Genomic DNA, 25,138 nt, shown 5'->3' on the forward strand with positions numbered 1-25,138 from the left:
AGGGTGTTTTTGTCCAGATGACAGCCAGCCCTGTATTGTGTAGCTGATTTAAACAAGTAGCCCTCTACCCCCATGCATTAGATTAGTATCGCGACTGGAACAGAATAACACATACTTCCTGGCTTATAACAACGCAGCGTAGTAACTTGCGATTCTAGAGGTCAGACGTCCGAGATGGTCTCCCTGGTCTGAAATCAAGGTGGCGGAAGGACTGTGTCCCTCTGCAGACCATAGGGGACAATCTTTTCCTCGCCTTCCCTGGACTGTGGAGGCCACCTGTGTGCCTGGGCTCATGACCTCCGCATCCATCTCTGAAGCTGGCAGCGCGGTGTGCCCAGACCTCCCTCCTGTCTCTGCCTCTGCCTCGGTGACGTCATCTGCTTTGTTTGCCCTCACCCTTGCCTCCCTCTCTTAAGGAGCCTTCAATTTTATGGACCCGCCCAGGTAAAACCCAGACTCTTGGGGGGCATTTGCACATTCCCTTCCGGCCTGGCGGCCTATGCTCAGGCTCTGGGATGAGGGGATGTAGACATCTTTGTGAGGCCATTGCTCTGCCTGCCTCGGTCTATGGGAGCTTTCGGGCTGATGTGCATTCCTGACACAGTCTCAGCTCAGCCGCCCGTCGGATGTATCAGGCGGGTCACTGGGACGTTAGATACTACGTGTTTGGTAAAACCCAGCCACAGACCACGTTGCTGGTACGGCACACTCTGTGAACACAAGACAGACACATCTAATTATTATAAAATGTGACCCATTTCACAAAGACTTAGGTGAGATGCCTAAAAGGGTGCATCAGGCTAAGGGTTAAGACACCCACTGGAATCTGCAGTGGGTGTGGGATGAATGTGGCGTGGAGAGGTGAGCAAAAGTGGCCATGCAAACAGGTGAAGCATGGTGGCCCTGATGGGGCTGGGCGGCTGCCTCAATAAGGCCAGAAAAGTCAAAAGACACACACGCGTGTGATAAAGGGCCTTCTGGCTTTGCGTTATCCTTTCCCGAGGATGTTTCACAGATTTCCAGGGATTCAGGAAATCCGACTTTACCTCCAAAGATAAGAAAGGATAATATAAGGAATGCTTTCATCCATTCATTGGTTTAGAAATAATGACTGGACCATGTATCTGGCACTGGGCCAGAGGCAAAAATAAATATAAAATGTGGTGCATGCCTGGAAGGAAGTCGTGATGAACCGGTGGTTGGGTGGGTGGATGGGTGCCTGAGTGGGTGGTGGTAGGAAGCATGGGGAGATCCTTATGCCTTAATAAGGGCATTTATACTTTTGTCCCCCTGAGATGCTAGCAGTGCCTACAGCAGGGGAAGCCTCGCTTGGCCAAGGGTCCCAAGACCCATTTCCAGAGGAGGCAGGGCTGGAAAGGAGGTGGTCACCCTGTTCTCCTTGTAGCTCTGTATGCCAGTCCACAACCGCCCCTGCCTGATAGTGCTGGGAATAAGAAAAGGCCAATGACTGCTTCTGCAAACCGCAGAGTTGGGTAATGCCAGAGCACAGGGCGCCGGAGGCAGGGACGGAGAAAGGGCAGTGTGTTATCATCGCAGTGGTGCTGTCACCTGCACAACCTTATATGTCTGCTCACACCTTCGTGTGCATGTCTCAGATCCTTTTACATTCTCAGCACCTTGAGTCCCCTGGGCCCTGGAATGAAAGGATTCCTGTTCAGCACTGGTCTGCAGACTTTATAGGATGTCCGTGCCCCTCCTTAGCACCCCACTGTTACCTCACCAGCTCGTGATGGATATTTCATGTGCGTTCGGTAAAGGAACCAATGTGTTTAATGAGAGCAGGGTTCACCCTAGGAGACTGGCACTGTCTCAGCCAGCCCTCCTGTTTCCAGTCTTATTTTAGAGCAGTGAGAAATAAAAACCTGTTTTCCTGTATAGTAAGCTGAAGCTTCTGTCATATTTCCATGGGGTCATCACCTGTGTGGAGAGAGTTGTTTTTATTTTCTTTTATAGATTCTGGTGTCTCTAAAGATGGAGTTACAGAGCGCCTTTCACGCACAGGTTCCCCTATTCGCTCATTCTGGGTTGAAGGCCTGTTAGATTCTCAAGTAGCTTAGCTGCCGTGGATCTGACGTGTACAGAAATCATAGTAACAGAAGTGGGTAGAAAGCGATAGGTTCCTAAGAAAGTTACATGTACAAAGCTGTGGAGCTTCCGTTCAGGGAGGGATGGCCAGACAACTGCAGGTGGATGAACCCGAGGAAGCAATATTTGCATTTGGCTTTCACAGTTGATTCTGGAGATAGAAGCGATATGGGTCGCGGAGAATGTCAAGGGTTCCGTATGATGGCTGCAAACCAGAGTTACAATACACTCTGAACAGCACGTCAGTAGCGTCTCCCTGGTTTCTTTTGAAGGAATGAATTGGATATGTTAGAAATGCGTTGCTGTTCTCCCTGGAGGGCTAGACATGCCAGGAGTGTAGGACACTGTTAGTATCGCAGCCGCTACTATACTGCAGCATATTCCCCCTTTGTCAAATGTAGTTGAAGTCAAGTTTGCAGTGAAACACTGTTGTGATCAAAGGCCCTGGAGGAAAGACGTGGTTTCCCTCTGGCTGTGGGGAATGACCACAGACTTCTGTATGTCCACACATCTCATTTCCTAAAGCTGCAGACTCAGACGCACTCTCGTGGTTTATGCAAACAAGAGGGATCAGGCCGTTTACACTCCCTGACCAGAAGGCATCCTTTTCTGATTGACAATAGTGACTTCTCCTCCCCATGGGAACCCATCAAAAAGATCTTTACTCTCTGAGCTCAGGGATCCCACCGAATTCCTCAGTGAAATCTGTTTCGGGTCATGAGATCTGGGGGCTGATTTGATAGAATGCCCACGACTCAGTCATCCTGCCACAGAATTCAACAGGTGATCGTCCTCTTAACCGTAGGGATATTAGATCCCTGTTAGAGTCTGCATTTAAAAAATTCATTTCCTTCTGCTGTCACACATTCTGAATGATTGTGTCAACCTGATACAACTAGTTTACCAAATAGTCATCCCTGAACCCCATTTTAGAGGTAAGGAATCCTTGTATCCACTACGGCGGCTAGTTAATTTGTCTGTGTTCCCATACTGAGTTATTGGGATTTTCAGCGAGAACAAGATACATAAATAAACAACAAAAATCTGATACCATTTGCATTTTAACCTGTCACCACTGAACGGCTGTTCAGTGTAAAAATCCCATCAGGGCTGTTGAAGTATCGAAAGCATCCCCATTGCAAATTTGGGCCTGGGAAAAGCCAGCACTTTAAAGGTGATGCCAGGGTTCTTGTTTGCAGAGCCGAAGAATGAGCTTCACAAACAGTCAAGGTAGGAGAGCAAGGGACAGGCTTTTATTTAGGGATAAAGTGAGAGGACAGAGCTCCCGGCTCACGCCAGGAGGGGACAAGAGAGTCCGTAGTGGTGCATCGTCTAGGGGGTTTTATAGGCAGCTGAGGATTTTTCGAGAACATGAAAAAACTTAGGGGTGGGGACTTGTCAAGTGGGTCCTGAATATTAAACATTAACTTAACTGTAAGGAATTTCCTGCCTTGATTTCTCTCTGGGACACTAGCACCTTGGTCTGGGAGCATCAAAAGGCTTCCTGCCCAGCCCCCAAGGTGGGCCGAGGTGTTGTCTATTTGCTAAAGAATCCTGCCTCTGGAACTTGCTGGGTGTTAAAATGCAGTCTTATCTTTAAGATGGAATTCTTCCTGCCCTTTACCATGCCGTCTACAGCTGGGTCTGCAGCTAAGTCAGTTGCCCAGTTTGCAGAATCACCTTGTCAGATCTGAAGGACAAAAGACAGCACAGAGGCCTGGGCCTTTTAGCATGCTCAAGTGAATCTTACGCATGATTATAAATGATTAGCATAATAAAACATGTGCTACTCTTCTTTATCTGGGGAACATTAACTGACCTCACTGAAGAATGATTCTAGAGCTCAATGTTTAACATAGAGTTTCAGCAGGGGGGGTTCCTTGCATGTAGTTACATTGCTCTGACTGCAAATATCCCGCCCTGCCCCCTCCGGAGGCCTTCACTCTATTCTGACTACATCTATGGTCCCTGTCTCAAAGGGACACAGGGTTTACGCTGACCTTGCCGTCCTGACACATGGCTAGGAAGCTTGGGCTATGGCTCTCGGTGTGTGCGACTGTGCCCTGGGCAGGTACGGGCTTTGTTCAGAGCAGGGGTTGGGGAGCATTGAGAACACGCCCACCCCCCTGGGTCAGGGCAGCGGTATAGGAGCTCCAGACCACCGTCCTATAGGTGGCAGTTCCCTTATGGAAGGGGCAGGCGGCCCCCAGCTTCCCGTGATGCCTGAGTCAGAGCTTCAAACCCCTGGAGGCTCTCCTTGCAGAGAGAATGTGAGTGAACCACAGAAACACCACCTCCACCTTTCCCGGGGGCTCCCCATCTGACCTACGCCTCAAGGTCACAGATCTCTGGTCCCCTGCCTTTGTTATGTACACCCTGATCCTATGTGTCCCATCCAAAGCCATCACTTCCAGTAGCACTGGAGTGCTGGTAACCCCACACCCAGCCCCAGGCCCTGCTTTGGGAGCCCCAGTGCCTGCATCTAGCTGCCCCCGTAATATGCGGTGTGACTGCTTGGTGGGTACATCCTGGTTAACAGATCCTTATTAGAGACCTTATTCCCCAACGCCACCTGCCCCCCCCCCCACCCGCTTGAAGCAATCTCACTGAGCGGTACTATTCCGCACACAGTAAATCAGTCCCAAAGCTGGGGTTCTCTGCTGCCACAAAGCCCCTTTCTTTGACCCAACCTATGCCCCATATTCCAACAGCAAGTCCTGTCAACTTCATGTCTTAAACATACCTGGCATGGGCCCGCTTTTCTCAGCCCCATCAATCACGTCTCCGCGGGCTCATCCCCCAGGGGGTGTCCCGGAGGTCTCTCTGCTTCTTCCCCGTGTCTACAACCCATCATGCACCCAGGCACATGGGTGAGCTTTCATGAACATATGCTGCACGTCCCATATGGAGTTTCCCAGGGCCACTAACAAAGTCCGGCACATTGGGTGGCTTCCAACAAGAGAAAGTGGTTCTGTTCCTCTGCAGACCTGACATCCTGAATAAGGGGTCTGCAGGGCCACGCTCCCCCTGAAGACGCTCGGGAAGGGTCCGTCCTTACCTCTCCCAGCTTCTGGTAATCCGCAGCGTTCCTTGGCTTGTAGACACACACGTTCCTTGTACCTCTGCCTTCACACGGCATGTCTTCCTCTCCAGAAGCACTCCACTGGTTTCCTGTGCACGGAGGGCACGTGGAATCTGCACCTTGCATGTACACAGCCCCGCCTTGACCGAGTGCCCTTCATCCTCCTTTTTCTGGCCTTTTTAGGTCCCCCAACACCCTCATCTTGTTCCCACCCCAGGGCCTCTCCATAGGCAGTTCCTTCTGTTGGAAAGGTCACCCCCAATCTTGGCCTGGATGTGATCCATCAATCCCGTGCAGCCTGTACAACACCTCCCTGGACCGAGTCAAAAGTTCTCGCCCCTCCCACCTTCACACCACCTTATTTTAATTCTTTGTACATCTATTCAATGTGCTTATTAATGTATTTGCTCGTAGCCTGCTTTGCTGTTATAATGTGAGACCCATGGGAGCAGGGGCCTGGGCTGCCTTACCATGCTGTCCCTGTGCCTTGAACAAACAGGCAGCAGGTGTTCAGCCGGTACCTGCTCGAGGAACAGTGAGTGCTTTCCAGATTTCTCTTCCTTCTGCTCCTGATATGCTACCTATTTCCCTAAAATGCACCCCCTGCTCCCCCATCTGGGACCAGAGCCCCTGCCCTAAGGTTTTCTGATTAACGCCGTTTGGAACATGCTGCTTATTTCTCACAGCAGAACATTTCCTGTCGTCTCAGAAAAGACCTGCTCAGGCTTCATTTCTGTTCCTCTCCCAAGTCAAGGTCACCCTGAGGAAGGCTGTGCCCCCACCTTCCTTTTACTCTGCCTAAAGGCAAGTAATAAACGTCAACGGGATGGATAAATTAAGTCTATAGATGGCGTCTGCAGAAGCTCGGGGGACAGAAATCATACTCTCCTGAGTGCTCAAGAATGTAGGCTTCTTCCCCGTGCAGAGAAATGCTTTCAGAATCTCCTGCTGCCAGCATGAAGATAATACCCCGTCTGGAATTTTTCCTCCCCTAGCTGTGCACATGCCAAAGGCCGTTGATTAGCTTGTGTCCCTGTCACTCATGTGTGCCTTCTGGCAGCCCCTGAATTTGGCATCTGCCTTTTTCATGCAAGGACACGTGTTTCAGACAGCAATTGATACTTTTATTGGGAAGAAAATAACAGCAAGAGGCTCTGGTAGTTTACCTGAAGGGTGCGTTCAGGTTCTGTCTTTAGATTTTTGACATTTTCATATGCTTCCCAAGAGCAGGCCCACAGGGATCAGAGTTTTGTGTGAGCCCAGGAGGTACCCTGGAGGCTTTGCACCTTTGAAAGACAGTCACGTGTTGTGCTCATTGATCAGCTCAGTCATTCAGTCAAATTTGTGCATTCACATACTGACTGAATGCAGCATACCAGGCATCGGGCCAGCCTCTAGGATGCAAGGGCAAAGAATACAGGGACCCTGACTTCTCACGGCTCAGAGCTTATTGTGGAAGTGGAGATCTAAAGAAATCATCACCTTATAACAAACTGGCAAGGGAGCTCTCGCGAAGGAACAGTTTGAGGTGCTCCACCCAACCTGGGAATTCAGAGCGCCTGACAGGAGGCTCACCTTTTGCAGGCTGATGTTGTGTAGTGTTGACTAGGAGAGGAAAGGCGGGGAGTCCATTCCAGGCAGGCGTGAGATGCTCGCAGTAAACCAAGAGCAGCTTGGCATTGCTAGAGATGAAAATGTAAACAAGGGGCATCAGGTGGCGTGGCTGATGGCGTAGCTACATCCAAGTGACTGTGTCCCGTGGGAATGAATATTAAAGTCATTGGCATGGGGTAGTAGTTAAAACCAGACGTGAAGAGTATCACCCAAAGCCTGTGTAAGGAGAGGGTAGGGGAGTGAAAATTAGGAGACATTCAGGAATGCCAAGTGTCAGGTCTGTTGTCTTTACCATGGGCATAATAGGATTGCCATTATGGGAATGTCGTGGAGGATTGTTGTATCAAACTGAGGAGTAGAAGTCAGTACGTGCCAGTGTGAGTGAACCTAGGCAGTGAAAGGTGGTCTCCCTAGAGTGAAAGATCTGGGATGGCAGGTGTGTCATTTTACTCAACACGTGTATCCCCAGAATTTACAACAGTGCCTGACCTGTTCCAGGAAATCATTTTTGACTGAATACATAAACCAACCAACAAAAACTCTGCTTTTGAAGGATAAGCAGTTTCAGTTGGGGAGGACACGAAAGGAGGGGCATAGCCACACTGTGAAATCGATCGGTATTGGCAGTTGATTGGATATTGGATTTGAGGGAATGGAAGACATCAGCCATGTCTCGTGTTTGGCTTGTGTGATTGGGTGGACAGAGGTTCCCTCTAGGAATTAGGACTTGTGGACAGAGATCTGTATTTTGTTGGCATGTGGGAAGGGAGGGAGGTATATGAGATCATTTGGTGTTAAAAGAGAAGAGGGTCAAAGAGCAGAATTTGAGGAGCTCTCACCTAAAAGGTGTGTTGGAAACAATGATGATCTGACAGAGACATGGAGAGAGTTAGTGGGGAAATGAGAACAAAACGAGGGAGAAGATGAGATTCCACCGACAGCATGGGGGTGTCAACCCTTCCTGGAAAGCCTGTTGCCACCTCATTGTCCCACATGCGCTGTAGTCCTCACCCACCCTCCTCTGGCAAATGACTCTGCTTGCTTCTGCAGAGAGGAGAACAAAGCCTTCGTTTGGCAACACTTTATACTTTCTGCCCATCGACCAGCATCCGTTCTGCTGGTCCCTCCCGGGGTACAGAACAGCCCTCCTCCTTTCCGAGGTCAGTTGTCTTGCTATACTTTTGATTTCACTTCCCACCATCTTCTCAGCAATCTGATATTCTCAGTCATCCTCCTGTCTTAACTATCTCTATTGATGTTTACGCAAGAAAATTAAACGTGCTCCTGTCTTTTCCCTGACAATGTGTTTCTCTCGCAGCCTGCCTCCCTGCATAGATAAGTGTCTGCAAAGAACTTGAGAAATGTCCCACCTTCCACCACCCTTCCATCCATATGGCCCCTGCCCTGACCTTCCCACTGAAAATATCCTTATGAACATCACATGCATAATAAATGCCATGGTCAGGGATTGATGCACCCACCTGACCCCCAAAATCTAAATTCAGTAACTTAGAGCAGGGCTTTGCAAATGATGGCATTTGGGCCAGTGGCAGCATGACATGTGATTTTTGTCAATAAAGTTTTATTGAAACACAGCCACTCTTGTGTTTGGTCCCCCATCCGTGCTGCTTCGGACTTGTGGCGGCATAGTTTGGGAAAGAGACTCACAAAAGCTAGAATAGTTATTATCTAGCACTTTAGAGAAAACATCTGCCGAGCCCTGACTCAGGTGTTTAGTGGTTTGATTCATGTATTGCTTGCTCGCCACCCTTCACTTTTCCAACCATGAGCATTAATTTTAAGGGTATTTCTCAATATACTCTCCCCCTCATTTGAGTGCTGACATCAGCAGGCTGCTCTTTACTTTTGCCTGATAATATAGGCTGATAGAACACCCATGGTTTTGTCATATTTCGCATCTGTAATTTGTGGGGTTCAGCCCCTGGAATAAATAAATCAAGAAAAATGTTAAATGTAGCATGTTAGGCAAGAAAGTATTTAGTGCCGACTACACTCATCACGTTTTTCCTCAATCCAGCAAATGGGTGTCACCCAGATCAGGGGAAAAATGACAAATAGAATATTTCGTAAAACTCCGTGCCCGGATCAAGCATCCAAATGAGTCGCATATGCTCTTGCCATTAAAAGTGATTTGACCTGCTGGGTGGCAGGTCTCAAAAGCACAAAAATAGAAACCAGGTTCGGCAACAGCTGCTCCTCACAAGAGTCTCAGTGTAAATTGTAGAAGAATTTTCTCTACACTTGTCTGGAGAGGTTGAGTAACTCAGCCATCTTCCCTGTGTGACTTCCCATCATGTCCAAGTCCAAGTGCCGTCTAGATGTGGAAAGTGTGGATTTGACAATTACCTGACCAGATTTTAAATTTGCACCACGGTTTTTTTCCTCTGCACATACGTTTTCAGAAAGAAAAAAAAGAGAGAGAGAGAGAGAGAATGCCGATGCCTTAACATGTTTGTCTTTTGTCTGTCCTGCAAGGCCGTCTTCTACTTGGCTCAGCCTTCTTTTTTCTCCTTCACAAGCCAGTTCAACATCTTTTGACCCAGGGCTGGTGAGAGGCACCCCTGTGCTTCCTGTGGGCTCCCAGTGTCAGCTGTGTGTGGGTAGATCTGAACTATCTTTGAAGGTGTGGGGTTTCTGCAGTGTGCAATCCTCATTCACATTTCTTTGTGTTACCCTGGGAACACATATATATATAATAATTGTATGTATATATATATATATATATAAGCTGTACAAGTTGATGTGGGGATACATGTATCCACTGTGAAATAATAACCACGATCAAGCTAATTAACACACCAATCATCTCACATAGTTACCCTGTCAGCAAAGCCCAGCTCTGAGTAGCACACGTTCTAGATCCCCACCTGCCCTGTCACTTACTTGCTGTGTAACCTGCACCAGCATTGTGTCAAGTGTGAAATGGGGTACCTCCCTCCTGGTACAGATGGTGAAGGATGAGTGATTAACACCCGTAATGAGCTTGCGTAGTTCCTGCAACAACAGGGCAAACTGTTTCACCACTATTCCTGGTCACACTGAGCCACGCTTGGTGTTCAGTGGTCGCGTCCCTGTGACCTTCATTTTGTGGCAATCACAGCAGTTCCTGAGACAGCTGCGTGCTGACTCTTTAATCCTGATGGACACATTTTGTGCATGTCCTTCTCGATGGAATATGGCAGGGAGAGGAAGGCTAGAGCTACGCCATCTGACAAGCAATGGTATTTGCTTGTCAACACATGGCTGGCCATGTGTGTTTACATGACCCCAAACGTTTTTCCCAGAGGCAGAGTGTGCACAGATGTGTTTATGATCTGTTAAAAGTTTTAAATATATACATATATGTGTATATATATATATATGTATATGTTTTGCCACTGCTGTGAAAACACTGCTCTTACAGCTTTAGGAAACTGCGTGAGATTTTGTTTGTTGATCAATTTTCTGAGTTTCTGAATATAAATTCAGAACCGTGAGTCTTAGGATGATACTCCTGGGGTTCAGATTTTCCAGGTTGAGCATATCCCCAGGAGAGTTTGTCTTCAGAAAACCAGCTGGGGGTGAACCCACAGGCTGCCGCCAGAGCTGACCTGCTGGGGGGTCGGTACGTGGTCTGTGGGGGCTGCGGCACAGCAGGCTCCCCTGCGCCCTCCTCCGGGTGCTCTGAGCATCTCACCTGGGCAGAGGGACAGCCCTGCTCCGCACCCCCGTGGAACTGTGTCCACCAGGGACACTGTGGCTTGGTGCTTTATTGAGGATCTTGAGTCTCTGGCAAGGCACGACGTTACCAGGGTCTCTCCGGGAGTTTTGTTTGCAAAGTGGTGATGCACTGAGCTTCCATTGACTTTTCTTCCATCACCTGGAGGTCTGGGATCCCAGCAAAGTCCCTAGAGCAGAACAGATCCCTGACTTTCGATCATGACGTGTGCACACACCTTGGCTGCCTCTGTGAATTTCTGTGACACTCTCTGACCTGTGGGTGGTTGTACACCACAGGACGATCCAGTTCATTTTCACAACATGCTGTGTACACGTGGATAGGCATTTATATAAATGGTAATAGAGATGGAAAGACTATTTGGTTTTCTTATGGTGAAAATGGCAATCATATTTACTAAAAACAAGTATTTCCATTGCTACATTGTTTTCAACTTTCTTGATGTATGATTGACTAATAATAATTGTATGTATATATATATATAAGCTATACAAGTTGATGTGGGGATACATGTATCCACTGTGAAATAATAACCACGATGAAGCTAATTAACACACCAATCAGCTCACATAGTTACCCTGTCCTATGCTTTTGTGGTGAGAGCGCTTCCGATGCACCCCCTTGGCCACCTCAGGTGTATGCTCCACTATTGCTGGCAATACTCACCCTGCTGCACAGTCGAGCCCCACACTGACTCTTCTCACATGACTGAAACTTTGTACCCTTGGACCGCAACTGCCCTCTTCCCCCAGCCCCAACCCCTGACTCCACCTTTCTGTTTTCTTCTTCTCTGAGTTGCATATTTTATATTCCACATATAATGACAACACACAAACTTGTCTTCCTGCCTGGCTTATTTCACTTGTCCTAATGTCCTCCAGGGCCACCCATGTTGTTGCAAAGGGCAGGATTTCCTTCTTTTTTAAGTCTGAATAATACATATATAACATGTACATATACATGTACATACATGTAATATGTATTCTATAATAACTATATGATAACATGTATATATTGATAATATATATGTTTGTATATATATTATTATATGCCACATTTTCTTTACCCACTCACCCGCTGATGGACCTTCAGGTTGTTTCTCTGTCTTGGCTATTGTGATGAGAGGTAGGAAGTGCTGGCGAGGATGTGGAGAAAGGGAACCCCTCCTACAGTGGGTTGCTGGAAATGTAAATTGTTGTGGCCACTGTGGGAAGCAGGCTGGAGGTTCCTCAAGAGATTAAAAAGAAAACAACCATGAGATCAGGCAGTCCCAGTTTTGTGTACTTACCTAAAGGAAATGAAAATCATAATCTCGACAAGATACCTGCACCTCCACATCATAGTGGCGCTTTTCACGGTAGCCAAGATGTGGGAAGGTATTGTTCTTAACAGCCACCCTCTGTCCCGCTCTCTCCCGGACTAGCAACCGGGGTGCCCCTCCCCTTCACCGGGTGACCCTGTAAACCGTCCCTGGACATTGCCTTGTACCTGAAAGACGATGAGCTTGTTAACTCCCGGGAGGATGAGGAAGGCGTTCAGTGCCACGGTCCTTCTCACACGTAAGGGTTGGATTTGTCTTTCTTAGTTTCCAAATCCTCCGACCTGTGATCTTCATCAGGCAGCGTCCAGACAAGCCGGCTCCGATTGTGTTGCCACAGAGATGAAGTGGTTTTGAGGAGTTGCTTCGATCCTCAGGCTCTGGTGTCGGGTGAGGCAGGGTTCATATCGCACTTTGCAGCTGGCCGGGTGAGCAACCTTCAGCGCATTGCCTGCGCAGCTCAGATGTTGCATCTGTGAAGTGCAGAGAGGTACACGTGTCCCCATGGTGTGCGTGCAAGGGTGTGAGATACAAAATGCATGCATGCCACGGTCTGTGTCACCTGGGCCGCGGTCCATGGAACTGAGCCATTAGAAGCAGTCCTCATACAAGCCTGTGAGGTCATTCACGCCATTCTCCCTACTCCGATCTTGGGAAGGCAGGTTCTTAGTTAAGGCAGGCGCATATACATGTGTAGCTACAGGAATGTGCACTTTGATACCTAGGTGTGCATCTCCATCCACATCTCCATCCTTACCTATATCTGGGTCTAGGTTGTTGTCTGTATGTTGAGTAAAGCTTTTACTTTGGAATCAGTTTAGATTGACAGAAGCACTGCAAGAATAGTAAGGAGCATTCCTATTTGCTCTTCCCTCAGTGTCCTCCAGTCTTACCTTTCTGCATCCTCAGAGTCTATCTGTCTAGAAATTAACCTGGCTGCCTGACAAGGAACTGAGCTATGGATTCTCCACAAATGCCCTTTTTCTGTTTCAAAAAACCCGCCATGCCACATTGCATCCGGAAGATAAACTGTCAAAGGGTGCTTCCCATTCTCTTAGTATTTTGGGGTCCCTCCCGTGGATTTATTCTGTTTCTTTTTAACCCATGGGGCAATGCATACAGTACAGAAGCCAGTTCATTAGACTGGCTCTTTCATAGTTTGTAGCTGTTTTGTTGTGTTGAAATTCAAAGAGAAAATGCTGCAAGCTCAGTCTGCTAGGAGAAGAGACAGGTGGACACTCTGTGAGCTTGGTCTCCTGGAAGGAGAAGCAGGCGCACATGCCGAGAGCTTCATCTGCCGCAAAGATAACCAGACGGTCATTCCCACATTGAGGGCCTCCCACAGCTCGCCTGGCTATTGACCGCTTGAGGAAACTATGGAGAACTCTGTAAACTTCCCAAATCTAGGGTGTGGCATAAAAGGATTTCGGTCTGTGGTCCTCAGTGACGATCCCATCCACAATCATCACAGTTCTGTCTACCCGCATGAGAAACAGCATCAAGAAATGAGGATTCGCTTCAAGATCCTTAAACCTCTATCTAGGGCAATTCACCTTTTACGTTTAAGTGGGGTTTATGGCCGGGCATTATATCCCTGTGATGAGCCAGTGTTCTGTTCTCAGCTTCCTTCATTTAATTCTTCATACCAGCCATTGGTTTGGAAATGCCTTTTCTAGTCGCTGAACTTCAGCTCTGTCCCTCCCAGCCTCGGCTCCTGAGCGTATTACTCCAGTGGTGTGCAGCTGTGTGCGTACCTTGTTATAGAGCCATGGGGGAATTACCCTGGGGGATCGGCACATCTGGTTTTCCAGCCACCCAGTGCTGCCTGCGTGGTGCGGCCGTGCCTCTCTGAGCCCTGTGCCGCCACACTGCATCTCCAGCCCTCAAGGCCCATGGTGGGAGGCTATGGTGAGCATCTTCCGTGACGTGCCCGTGGACCTTTTGACCCACTTGTCAGGTCACCACTGCAGCTCCAGCCAATCCCCCCCTTACTGCCCCATCTGGTTATATTCAGTCACTTCCTAGGTACCAAGCTCGCTTCCCCAACTAACCAACGAGAGCTATACTGGTGATCAAATAAGAGCAATGACAGATGTTGAAAAAATGGCCATTTTGGCTCTTTTTTCCTGTCTTCCAGGCACTAGGCTCTGCACATGAGCTCATAATCCTATGTTGTAGTCCCACCTCACACGTTGTCCTACGAGTATCAGGATGGCAGATTCAGTCCCCCAAGGGGCACAGACTTGGTGTTTTGTTTGCAACGGCTGCTCTAACAGATTACACATTTGCTGCCTGAAACAATGCAGTTGATGATGCAATGGTTCTGGAGCCAGTTCAGATGTGCAAAATGGGCCCATCTGGGCGAAAATCCAGGTGTTCCTTCCTGAGGGTTTTCAGGAAACCCTGTGTCCTTTTCCAGTATTGGGAGGCCACCTGCAATCCTGGGCTCACGGCACCTTTGTCCCTCTGCAAAGCAGCTACCTAGCATCTCACAGTTCCTCTCTTTCACTACAAGTCCTGCTTCTCTGGTTCCGATTCTCGTGTCCCTCTCTTACCCTTACTAGGACCTTGGCGATGACATTGGACCTCCTCGGCTAACCTGGGATAATCCCTTTTCCATACATGCTACCATATCCCCAGACTGGGGGGATTTGCACATGGAACTTTTGGGCATCATTATGTTGCCCTCCCATACCTGGTAAAAAGTAGCGATGGCATTTGAACTTCCCGAGTCCAGGGTCATTCCCTGGAGTCCTCTATTGCTGTGAGATTCAAGGCTCCAGGACCACAGCGCCGTGCTGGGTCTATGTCAGGCATAGCAGAGACCGTGTCCCATGTCCCCTTTTCACCGTCCTTTGTACTGAATTGCTCCTGCATTCTCATGGAATCGAGCTTGCTTCTCCCCAACTGGCCACCCACACTGAGCAACGAGATGCACTGAAGGGAGTGGCCAGCTGAGCATTGAGCAAACATACATCTCCCCGTTGCCTCTCCTTTGGCATTTTAGGGGGAAAATCAAATAACTGGGAAGGAGGTATCCGGATTCCAGGCATCTTCCGATGGCCGGGAGTGCTTCAGGCTGGGCTGGAGATCGACGAACCCACGAGCAACATGGATGTGTTTCCGACGGTGGTCAAGCTTGCCGGATCGCCGCTACCTGAGGACAGGTACCGTGACGCCGGGGTGCTTGCTGTGGGCTCATCCGCATTATGCAGGCATGCTCTGGCTTTGCCCGTGTTGCAAAACCAGTCCAGCGTGCTACCTCGGGCTGGACTTGTTACCCACGTCCCGTTATGGGACTTCCTGGTGGGCTTGCAGATGTGAAAGCGCCCTGTCAGTCCCGCTATCCCAGCAGGAAGTAAACTCTGAGGCACCACGTGGATGGATGCCCTTCCGCAGAGCCTGTCTCCCATTCTGTGCCCTTCATGGGCTGCTCATAGGCCTCTCGCCCCCAGCCCCGACCCCAGGTGAGCCCCATACCTTCCCTTTCAGCCGCGGGCAGCAACGATTCACGGCAGCAGAAAGCAAGGCACCTGGTTCCCCAGGAAAGGGCCCCATCCCCAGTGGCTCTCCATTTTGCAAGTTCCAAATTAAATTCTTTCTCTTAAATTTAAACGTAACTTCTGTGACATCGCCAACCGTTCCTTCTTGAATGTTATTACCAATCTGAGGAGATTTAACTGACACGCACTGATTAATTGTTTGCATTAGTTCGGTGGCAGGCCAGGCCGATGCCGTGAAGGTGGGCTGCAAATCTCGTTTAAATCAGCTGCCAGCAAGAATGAACGGGGAAATGGGAAAATGGAACAACACCTCAGGAGGGGCTGAGCCCATGGACACATTCGCTTACCTCCCTGGCTTCCAAACTTGGCTTGCTGCTTATTTTTCTTATTGTTTTCCACCTTCTGCTTTGGGTACCCCTTGCCCCAAACACACATGTGTGTGCACGCACACACATGCACAGCAATGGGAAAGGCGGAATGACAGAGTTCAGCCATCCTCACACCTCATGGTCTGAAGACCTGTGTGTGTGCTTCTCCATGACTGAGGCGTTTATTGGGTTGCATATATTGACATTCACCCTAGGAGCAGTTAAGTGTGAAGAAAGATGTAAAACACTGGGCACCCGAGCACGCGTTCCCTCCGCTGACCAGCGCCTGCCCTGCAGCCACTGGGAAAGGCCCCTGTCCTCTCCGGAAAGCATGGCTATGCAAAGGACAGGAACCGTGTGCGTTACTGTGAAAATGGTGTTGGCCATGCAGACCTCCTGAGAGGGTCTCGGGGACCCCCGTGGATGCCTGCTTTGGCAGCAGCTGGTTCTGTGGGTAAGAACAGACAGCCTCGAGCCGTAATGCCTGGCTTCACAGCTGGTTAAGGGTTTAACCGACTGGGCCACGATTCCTTGTCTGGGCAACAGGTTCAGTAGCAGCCCCGACCTTCCAGGTCTGCAGAGCATGCGGTGTCGCAGAGGGAATGCCTGTGAGTCTGTGATTTTTGTTTATGCTTAGGGAGTGTTCTGTCTGCTTCCACATTTCATATTCATCCAGACTCATAGAATCATAACATCGGAGGGTTGAAGGGGACTTTTAAGATCTACGCTACTCAACGCATTCTTGCTCTGTCCTAGCGACAGACAGACACTTGGCAGCCGTACCCGACAGAAAGTCTCTTCTTATATGAAGCCAAAAATCTCACTCCCTTGTTACATCTACTCCTGGGCCCTGGCTCTTTCCCTTGGAAAAAAACTTAATATTTCGTTAAGTAGCTCACACAGAGTGTCCAGGTAATTTCATTAATGGCATTTTTCTGTCAGGGCTCATGATATTCAGATGAATGCAATTCTGCTGTAAGTGGGTTTCCATCCAGTTGGGGAACGAAACAGTTCAGAGACAAAGGTAGAAACGCAGAGGGAAATCTTGCCACTGGCACGTCCTACCCACCCCCGTCTGGGGCTGCTGGAGGGTCCTCTGGTTTGCTGGTACGTGCCCCTGGAGGAAGGAAGCAGCCTCCCTCTTAGGCAGACCCCAATATCTTGTATGTGAGCCAATGGTCATCAGCAGAATTCTTTCTCAATACTGAAGGGTCTTCTCATCGCTCTCAGGGACTCTAGTTTACGGAAACCAACCTTCTGGTAAGGTCTCTGGGTTCAGCCCCAAGGCCTTATAAAATACTATTATCCTCCTAGAACCAGCACAGATAAGAAAGCAGAAATCTGCTTTCCAGTTCCTTTGTGGAGATATAATGATCACACCGTATCTCTTTTAAATCATGTCACCAACCAGGTCCAGAAAACATGTTCCCTAGAAACGTTGAATGCGTCAAGCAAGGATGGTCAGCAGGATGACCCTCTCCCCCTCCCCCCAGGGGCCATCCATCAATATCTGGACATTTTTGATAGTCCTGGCTCTAACTGCTCCTGGCATCTGGTGGCTAGAGGCCAGAGATGCTGCCTAGCACCCTGCAGCGTTGTAGGGCACAAGAGAGCCCCCCAAGACCGAGTGAGTCAGCCCAGTACACTAATAGGTCTGAGGTGGGGAAGCCCTTGCTCTGCCCCTTATCTTTGCTCATGGATGGCGTGTGGTAGAAAGGAGAGCCTCATAAAGACTTTTCAATAAAAGCATCTGGACCCAGTGCTCCTGTGTATATCCATCTGTAAATTTGATACACAGATCTCTACTCTTTAAATAGCCTCCACTTTTTCCCACTATGATTTCTGGAAATGACCTTTCCTCATTTCTTGCTTGAGTAATATCGCATTTACATCTCTCCAGAGAATCAAAACTCATTCAGCATGTTGAACCTAAGCTGTCGGGGGAATACTTCACGAGGGGCCCTCACTTCTTTCTGCATGTTTTGTAGGAACAGAAGTGTTTCATTTCCGAAGACCCCTAAGTCTTCAAGGACAACCTTGTAATTCTTTGGCAGCATTTTTGTGTCTACTTAGGGCCTTTCCTGACCAACCGGGAGCTTGGTGGGAGATGAGATATCAATGCAGGCTTTCTGCTTAGGTGAAAAAGAAGCCATCGCTCCACTCCATGTTGTGCTTCTCTGACAATCCTCTCTGTGGTGAATTTTCCCATCTTACATGAGTGATTCATTTGCATTCAGTGGCATGGTTTATGTAAAGAACTTGCAGTTCCATCACCCCAGGCATATTCAGAAAGCTAGTTCCCCCTGCATCTCCAAATAAGCTGATTCTGGAAATACATGGGGGCGGGGGGCAACCATTTCTCGTGATATGAAACCTAGGCAACAGAGACTTAAGCAAAAAAGAGTACAATGCCTAAATGCAGTCATTCATTAAAATGGAAAACCTCTCTGCCGGTCTCATCTTTGCAAGCAGACAGAAAATTACCACAGTGAGTCTATGACCATGCCTCTTAATGTTGGTAATAAAGATGTGCAGTAATTGGTGAAACCTTTGGAAAACATCTACATGTTGGCGGTAGACCATTCCGCTGGATGGGAAGGATAGGGAATCAAATTTCAGAGGTGAAATACTTAGTTCTCCTCTTCCGTCATTAAAATAAAATTAAACTTGATTGCTTGTTTTTTTTTTTTTTTACGAGTTAGGAAAAGAAATCATGACTTTAATGTTCAATATTGCTTTTGTCTCATGAAGACAAGGGGAGTGACTTAGTTCTCCCAGTAGATTTTGCTGATGGGTATTAGCTGGTCAAGTACAGAAGACCTCTTCAGTGCAGGGTGATAGTGGAATAAAACAGGAGCTATTTCTAGCTCACTTGTGGTTCGCAGGACAAAACATGAACTGCTTGATATACATGCAGCCACTTAAAACTGATCTTGAATTATATTCCACAGGGAAGAATATTTCATATTTGTGAATGGAAACATTTTTAATTATGAAAATAACTCTGGTTACATGGTATTCCCTTAAGTTTATTACATATATACATACTAGCTCCTAAAATTGCTTCCTATACTATTACTTTCTATGTTGAAAAAAAAAAATCACTTTATTTTGAATATGACACAGGTCACTTACAATCATTATGCCCCCAAATTAACCTCTTTGTCAGTACCACAGACCTTCTCTCTGTGTCCCTCCAAATCTTTCCCTTCTCCTGGGACCCCCAAATCCTTCCCAGACTTGGCCAGGCAAAAGCAGGTGGTCCACTGGCTCAGAGCTAAGAGACAGAGCAACCCATTCATGGGATGCAAGGTTACGGCAGCCTGGGGAACATTTGCAAACATGCTCTTTCCAATTACAGGAGAGTGGCCCCGACGCTATTTAATTTGACCTGAAATTCAGAAACAGCTCTCCTTGGAAAGCAATGGTTAATATTATGACTCTCCTTGTGGGTCAGGAACTCATGGAGAATAATCCCATTTTCCAAATGAAAAACAATCTCAAACAAACCCATTTTCCCCAGCATGGAGCAGACCCTGTGAAAGAACTCATCTGAATTTGTAGCAGTGGCTGTCAATACAAACTTGGTATGAAAACTTAAATTCATTGGCAGACAAGGTCGAGTGGACGATTTCCATAGGAAGCAGCAAGTCTTGGTGTGGCTTTGAGAGTGCATTGCCCCCGCTGCAAATTGTGACATGATGGAAACGTTTCCTTGACAGCAACTCCAAGGGAAATAAATGTGCTGTCTCCAGGTTCTCACCACGGCAAATGGTGGCTTTGCACATGGGGTTGAAAACAATCCCAAGTGTTTTGATAGCTTAGACACCATTTAAATGTTTAGCTCACTAGGATCATTTTCAATTTTTCGTGGCAGAAATGAAGCTCCTTCCGACAGGCCGTATTTCTACTGCTCTCTCAAATAGTGGCTCTCATAGAAGCCTGACTTATTGCCTGCTCTAACAAAGAGCACATTAGGTGTAAGATGTAAAAAAAAAATAAGGAGATGGGTCTCTGCATTTGAAGAACAAGAAGTTGGCAGAATAGCCTTGCCTTCCCTCCTTGAAAAAAGAAAAAAAAAAAAGATTTTTCTTTTAAGAATGAAGAATTGGTGAGACGGGGGAGTCGTAATTTTTTAAACTAAATCCCCGTTTGTATTCTCATGACCCAGTTTGGTTGTGAATTACCCATCTTAAGGAAGCAGTTCTGCCTTGTGTACTGAAGCCAAGAACTGAGTTTTTGTTAGCTTATGACCAAAAGCCATCATGGGCTCATGGCTTCAAGAAACAGAGGTGAATGGTGGCGGAGAAACAGAGATTCCTTCTCCCCCAAGCGGCCACGGAAAGGCCTTTGTCTCTGCACGTGGGGTCGAGGTGGGAGGGCGCAGGACTCCATCCTTCCCTCAATCCCATGCCCTCTTCTGCCCTGGCAGCGTCCTACGCCCACCGACCCACACACCTGCTCCCCTCTCCCCTGCGCTCTTCAGTGTCACATATTATGAAGGACGGAGCCTTTCTCAAAAGGGACTGGAAAGGAACAAGGCGCAGCTGCCGTGTCAGGATAGAAAAATAGCATTTCAGAGAACACGCAGCGTCTGCATAGAGCTGTCTCCCCACCGTGCCCCTTGCTCTCACGGCCAACAGGAAAAGCAGGCTTGGGAAGTGAGCCAGGTCTGGCTTTTGTTCTTAGTTTTAACGGATGATAGTAGAATATTTTCAGCCCGTAGACTTCGGCGGAGTGCGTGATGAAGAACCAGGCTGCAGGCCACAGGAGTGCTAGGCACCGAGCCTGTAATTACAGCACGGGGTCTTCCGGGACACCAAAATAAACCAGAGAAAAAGCTCGAGGGATGCAGGACCTCTCAAGAACCCTTACCCAAATTGCATTCCCAAGCCAGACTTCCAGTTTCCCCTTATAATAGGGGGTGACAGAGATGCAGTATTTTTCATCAAAGAAAGAAAGTCCTCAAGGTGAACGGTCTCTTTCAAAGAGACCCTTTGTTTCCATGGCAGTGGCCCCCATGATATCAATGACATCACCTTTTCTAGTGGTTGTTAATGTATGTTTACCTCAAAACAAAGCATTGGGCTTTTTCGCTGTCTTTAAACTCCAAAGAATCTTCTTTTCTTCGTGTCCAGTTGTACATCATCTGTTGTTGATGGTCTGGAACGTTCCCAGCATAGTGAGAGATACCCCAGCAGAAAGGAGAAACTTTTATATTTGAAAACAACCCACCCCAGGGGTAACTTAATGTCATTGTTATTATTATCAGTGAATTCAGTCTCATTGAGAAATTCATTTTTATGGAAGTCTATCCAATCCAGGTTGCTCTCATGTTATGTATATGTATTTTTTTAACCCAAACTGTCAGGTTTTCTTATTTTCAGTAGACCTGTATGTTGTGGAGACCAAAGCTTTCCCACTGCTGAAGCGATAGGCAGAAAATAGGGTTTAGGAGACGCAGCAGGAAAGAGCTGCTGAGCCCATGCATGGCCCAGTCGGCTGGGGGTCCAACATACGGGCTCTTCCCGGCCACGTGCCCGTGCATAAGTCACGCCGTCTGGCCTCCGATTCTCCACCCCATTGTCATGGAAGGTGTGCGGTCCCAAGTATGGTTCTGTCTGAAGGATAAGACGAGGCAGAAGTGGCCTCACCGAGACACACATGCCACCCGACAGGGGTCAGCAAGCGCTCTCTGCCTCGGTTACTTCCTGCAACTGTGTAGCTCTGCTGTGCTCTGGGTTAGGACAGCTCAGAAGTCAGGGCATTTCTGCCCAAGAGTGACATGGACGTTCACCCGCTGATACCTCCCTGGTTTATCCCACAGGGTCATCGATGGGCGTGATCTGATGCCCCTGCTTCAAGGGAGAAGCCAACGCTCGGACCACGAGTTCCTCTTTCATTACTGCAACGTCTACCTAAATGCCGTGCGTTGGCACCCGCAGAACAGTGAGTAAAAGATGCACCCTTGTGTCTAGTGCTTTGTGCCAACCGTGCTGTGCGAGCAGATGACATTGCCCGGGGGCTTTGCTCTGCCGAGGCAAGAGATGCCCCAAAGTGTGACTCTGCTTGGCTTTGAGTCCCTTCTCCTCCACCTGTGCTCCCTATTCTTTGCGGTCCCATAGTTGTCCAGGTAGGACCTGTGCATGCACCAAGGAAGGGTTCCTCCTTCCAGGCAGAGGCAGCCCCCAGCCCTCAGCAGGGCTCTGCAGCCCTCTTCCTGCTGCAGCAGCTGCCCAGGTCCCCCTGCGGGCACCCGCCGCTCCCTCTGCCCTCCAGCCAGACAGGCCCTCGGCTCCGGGCACGGCTGGGACTTGTGCTTCTTACAGCTTCCCCTGCCCTCTCGAGCCTGAAAGACGGCAGATCATGACCCCTTGATTTGTCCTTTGTCACGCATCGTGAGTCTCTGCTGGATTGAGGTCTTTAAACCAAATTTCAAATGCTTTCGTGTCATTCTGTTTCCCAAACCGGATGTTCTTCGTGCCCATCTAAGTTGGGTCTTCCGAGACCACTTTTAGAGCTGCTGTTATTTCTAATGAGCATGAAGGAACAAATGGAATGAAGCAATCATGCTAAGGATAGGGAGAGGTTTCAGAATTTATTTTTTCATGTATGTAAACTTGGAATTACAAGAACGGTCATAATACTCAGAGGCTTAGGTTTCTATGGAAACCCAGCAACTATTGGTGCGGCTATGTAGACGCCGGAGTAGATGAATTCCCTCTGGGTAGGTTAAGCAGAACCCCCTCTTCTCCACTGTGCTTTGGAATTCTGCTCCTCGAGGTTGCACATTCCCGAGATACCTGGTGACCTCACCCCCGATGGCTCATTCCCAAACTCAGGAGGATTCTCATACTGGTGTTCAACCCACCCATCCCTACCCCACTCACCCAGCCAGTTTACCGGATCTCCCCTGGGAAGAACAGCCTCTCTGTTATGTTTGAAGTGGAAAATTACAACCCTTGGATTAGCTGCAAAAATCGCAGTGGCTTTACCCTTCACTGACGGTGCTTTAAATACCAGCAGCTTACTTGTGATACTGTCTAGAAGAGGAACATGATGAAAAGAAGGGCTTAGGATTCGAGGTGTGGGAGGCTTCTGTTCCCCTGCCTCATTGGTGTATCCACCACCCCAAATCTCCCTAGGCTTAGATTTCTCTTTCAGATTCGTGACAGCAGTGCGGTCCGTCCGAGTCATGTAATGAATGAGAGCCCCCATTTCTTTTTACATGGACTGTGGGGGAAATCGAGGGACTAAGTTCTGTGATCCTTGGCTCTTAGAGAAGTCAGTCCAGAGTCAATCCCAAACCTTGCAAAAACTGCATTTGCATCAAGCTCCCCTCGCCCCCTCCCCAACTCCACCCCAGTTGGAGAAGCCGGAAGGAACATATTGAATCAGGGGCTGGAGAAGCACATGATCCGGAGGAGTGCAGAGAAAAAGGACAGGAAGAGGCAGAAAATAGGAGTGAGAAAAACAAGACCCACATTCTGATAGGCAGCTGGCCCTGGGATGAAATCTGCTCCTTTGACAATGAATAGTTCCTCTTAAAATCTCCTTCCTTAAACTCACAAGAAAAGAGGAGGAATCACAGTATCTCAATGCTGGAATCTTTCGTTCTGCCCAAAGGGTCTCAGTAAACCACAGGCTTCATGAAACATCTCTTACTTACTTTTGAGGTTCTATCTGAAACGTGCCAACAGTGGTTTCCGATGTGGCTGTCCCTCACGCTTAGCGGTTACTTAGTATTTCATCTGTCATTTGCTCTACAGGTGGTTACTGAGCACCTACTATGTGTTGCCCCCTGTGTTAGGAAGCGCATCTTCCGGGGAGGAAACCAGACCAGACTCCCTGCCCAGAAGTCGTATTGTCTTACCTGGGGGGCAGGCTGTGTGAGATTCTGGGAACACAGGGATGTGTAGGGAAGGTGGGCTTTTCTCTGTGTGGAGCGACCTGTTCTGCTAAGAAAACAGAACCCAAAGGATCACTGGTTGGTGTAGTCGGCTTGGAACATCCCAGGCTTACTGTGGTAGGAGATCTCTTAACCCTGGGACACTTCCCAGACTTCTTAGTATCAAAGGGTCACCCCCTGACATTCAAGAGACGAGAAGAGAAATTTAGTATGGTTTAGTAATGGGCAGTGGACTGGCCAGGAATCGCGCCAGCTTGTTCAACGGTTGCAGACGGGAAGTCAGCCCTGCTTGGGGGATTTACACCAGGGTGACTGGCAACCCCAGGAAATCCAGGCTTTGTCCCTCCATCCGGGCGACCTAGCTGACCAACAGTTTGGCCATAGCAGTAACTTCACTTGATTACACATGTCTTTAGGACTGAAGTACCAACGTGACAATTCTAGACTTACTAAATACTTACTTTTGCAAAAAAAACTTAGAGCTCGAGTTCTGTTTCCACCCTTTTAAAATACGAATCCCTTTTAACCTTCGTATATGATGTCTTCTCTATAATAATTCCATAATTATAATAATTCTATAATTTACTTGTCTCAGCGAGTTGAATGACATAATTTAATTATGATCTGATAGCATTATTCCCATGACAGTGTGAAAGAACTCACAAAAGCATTATTATAACACTGATAACTTTTCTTGCATTAAAATGGGAATTTTGAGTTAAAATCCACCGTTCAGTGTGTATTAAAAACCTTGGCTTTAAGTTTTGACATATGAATCAGTGCTATTAAAAATCAAATGTAGTGACAGCTTGATTTTACAGGTAAAATTTATCTTAGAAGGGAGGTAGGTGCTTGGTGCCAGGATTCTGCTGCATATTCTCAAGCTGATGAATATGGTCTATAAAATAAATGCTCTCATTAATGTCAGAGTCTGCAGTCCAGCTGATCATAGAAAAATCATTGGGATATGGTCATCCTGACGCTCAGCCTACAAGGCCTCAGAAATCCTGCTGCATTTTTAATTCCAATTTATTGGAGACTTTTTTCTTTGAGTTAAAAAAAAAGCACCATTTTTTTTAAATCACAAGACAAAGCAGTAGGATTATAAAATTCCTTCTAAAACAATGGGTTCATACCCAACTTTTTAAAAGGAACCTTCTTTCCGAACTAGGAGATCAGTAAGGTTTCCCATCAAAACAGCCTTACTGTGGTAAGTGAAGAAAAAAGGTTTATTTTGTTCACTCTCTGAAGTTTTCATTCCACAGAAACATTAGCTTTGCCTCTAAAATACCCCTCAGAGAAGAGGGGAGATCTAAGACAGCTGCTTACGTGTCGTGGGTGGAGTAGTGTAAGAAAGGCTGTGCGGGGCCCTGTTCCTCCTTGATACTTTCAGTGCATATTCGTTGAATGCCCTTCCTTGTCTGATAATTGGATGTCGGACCTAAAGGGTCAGAGATAATCTATAGAGGGGCTGAAGCTGTGCTAACATGAGCGGCAGC

The 25,138-nt window shown here is 47.9% G+C and overlaps 1 protein-coding gene across 13 annotated transcripts in view; it reads left to right on the top strand.

The window, feature by feature from the left end:
• Positions 1–25,138, top strand: part of STS (steroid sulfatase) — a 485,388-nt gene that overhangs the window by 99,213 nt on the left and 361,037 nt on the right. For 12 of the 13 annotated variants that reach the window (XR_012127519.1, XR_012127520.1, XR_012127521.1 and 9 more), the window contains 2 exons: positions 14,867–15,026; positions 21,558–21,679. Coding sequence is in view for 10 of the 13 variants with exons in the window: in XM_037013464.2 (XP_036869359.2) it covers positions 14,867–15,026; positions 21,558–21,679 (282 nt within the window). In the remaining 3 variants the exon portion in view is untranslated. Of the gene's footprint in view, positions 1–14,866; positions 15,027–15,351; positions 21,535–21,557; positions 21,680–25,138 lie in introns of those variants that run through there. The other variant, XM_073227940.1, reaches the window with a different exon arrangement.

Source organism: Manis javanica, chromosome X, assembly GCF_040802235.1.
Source record: "Manis javanica isolate MJ-LG chromosome X, MJ_LKY, whole genome shotgun sequence".
NCBI classification, from domain to species: Eukaryota; Metazoa; Chordata; class Mammalia; order Pholidota; family Manidae; genus Manis; species Manis javanica.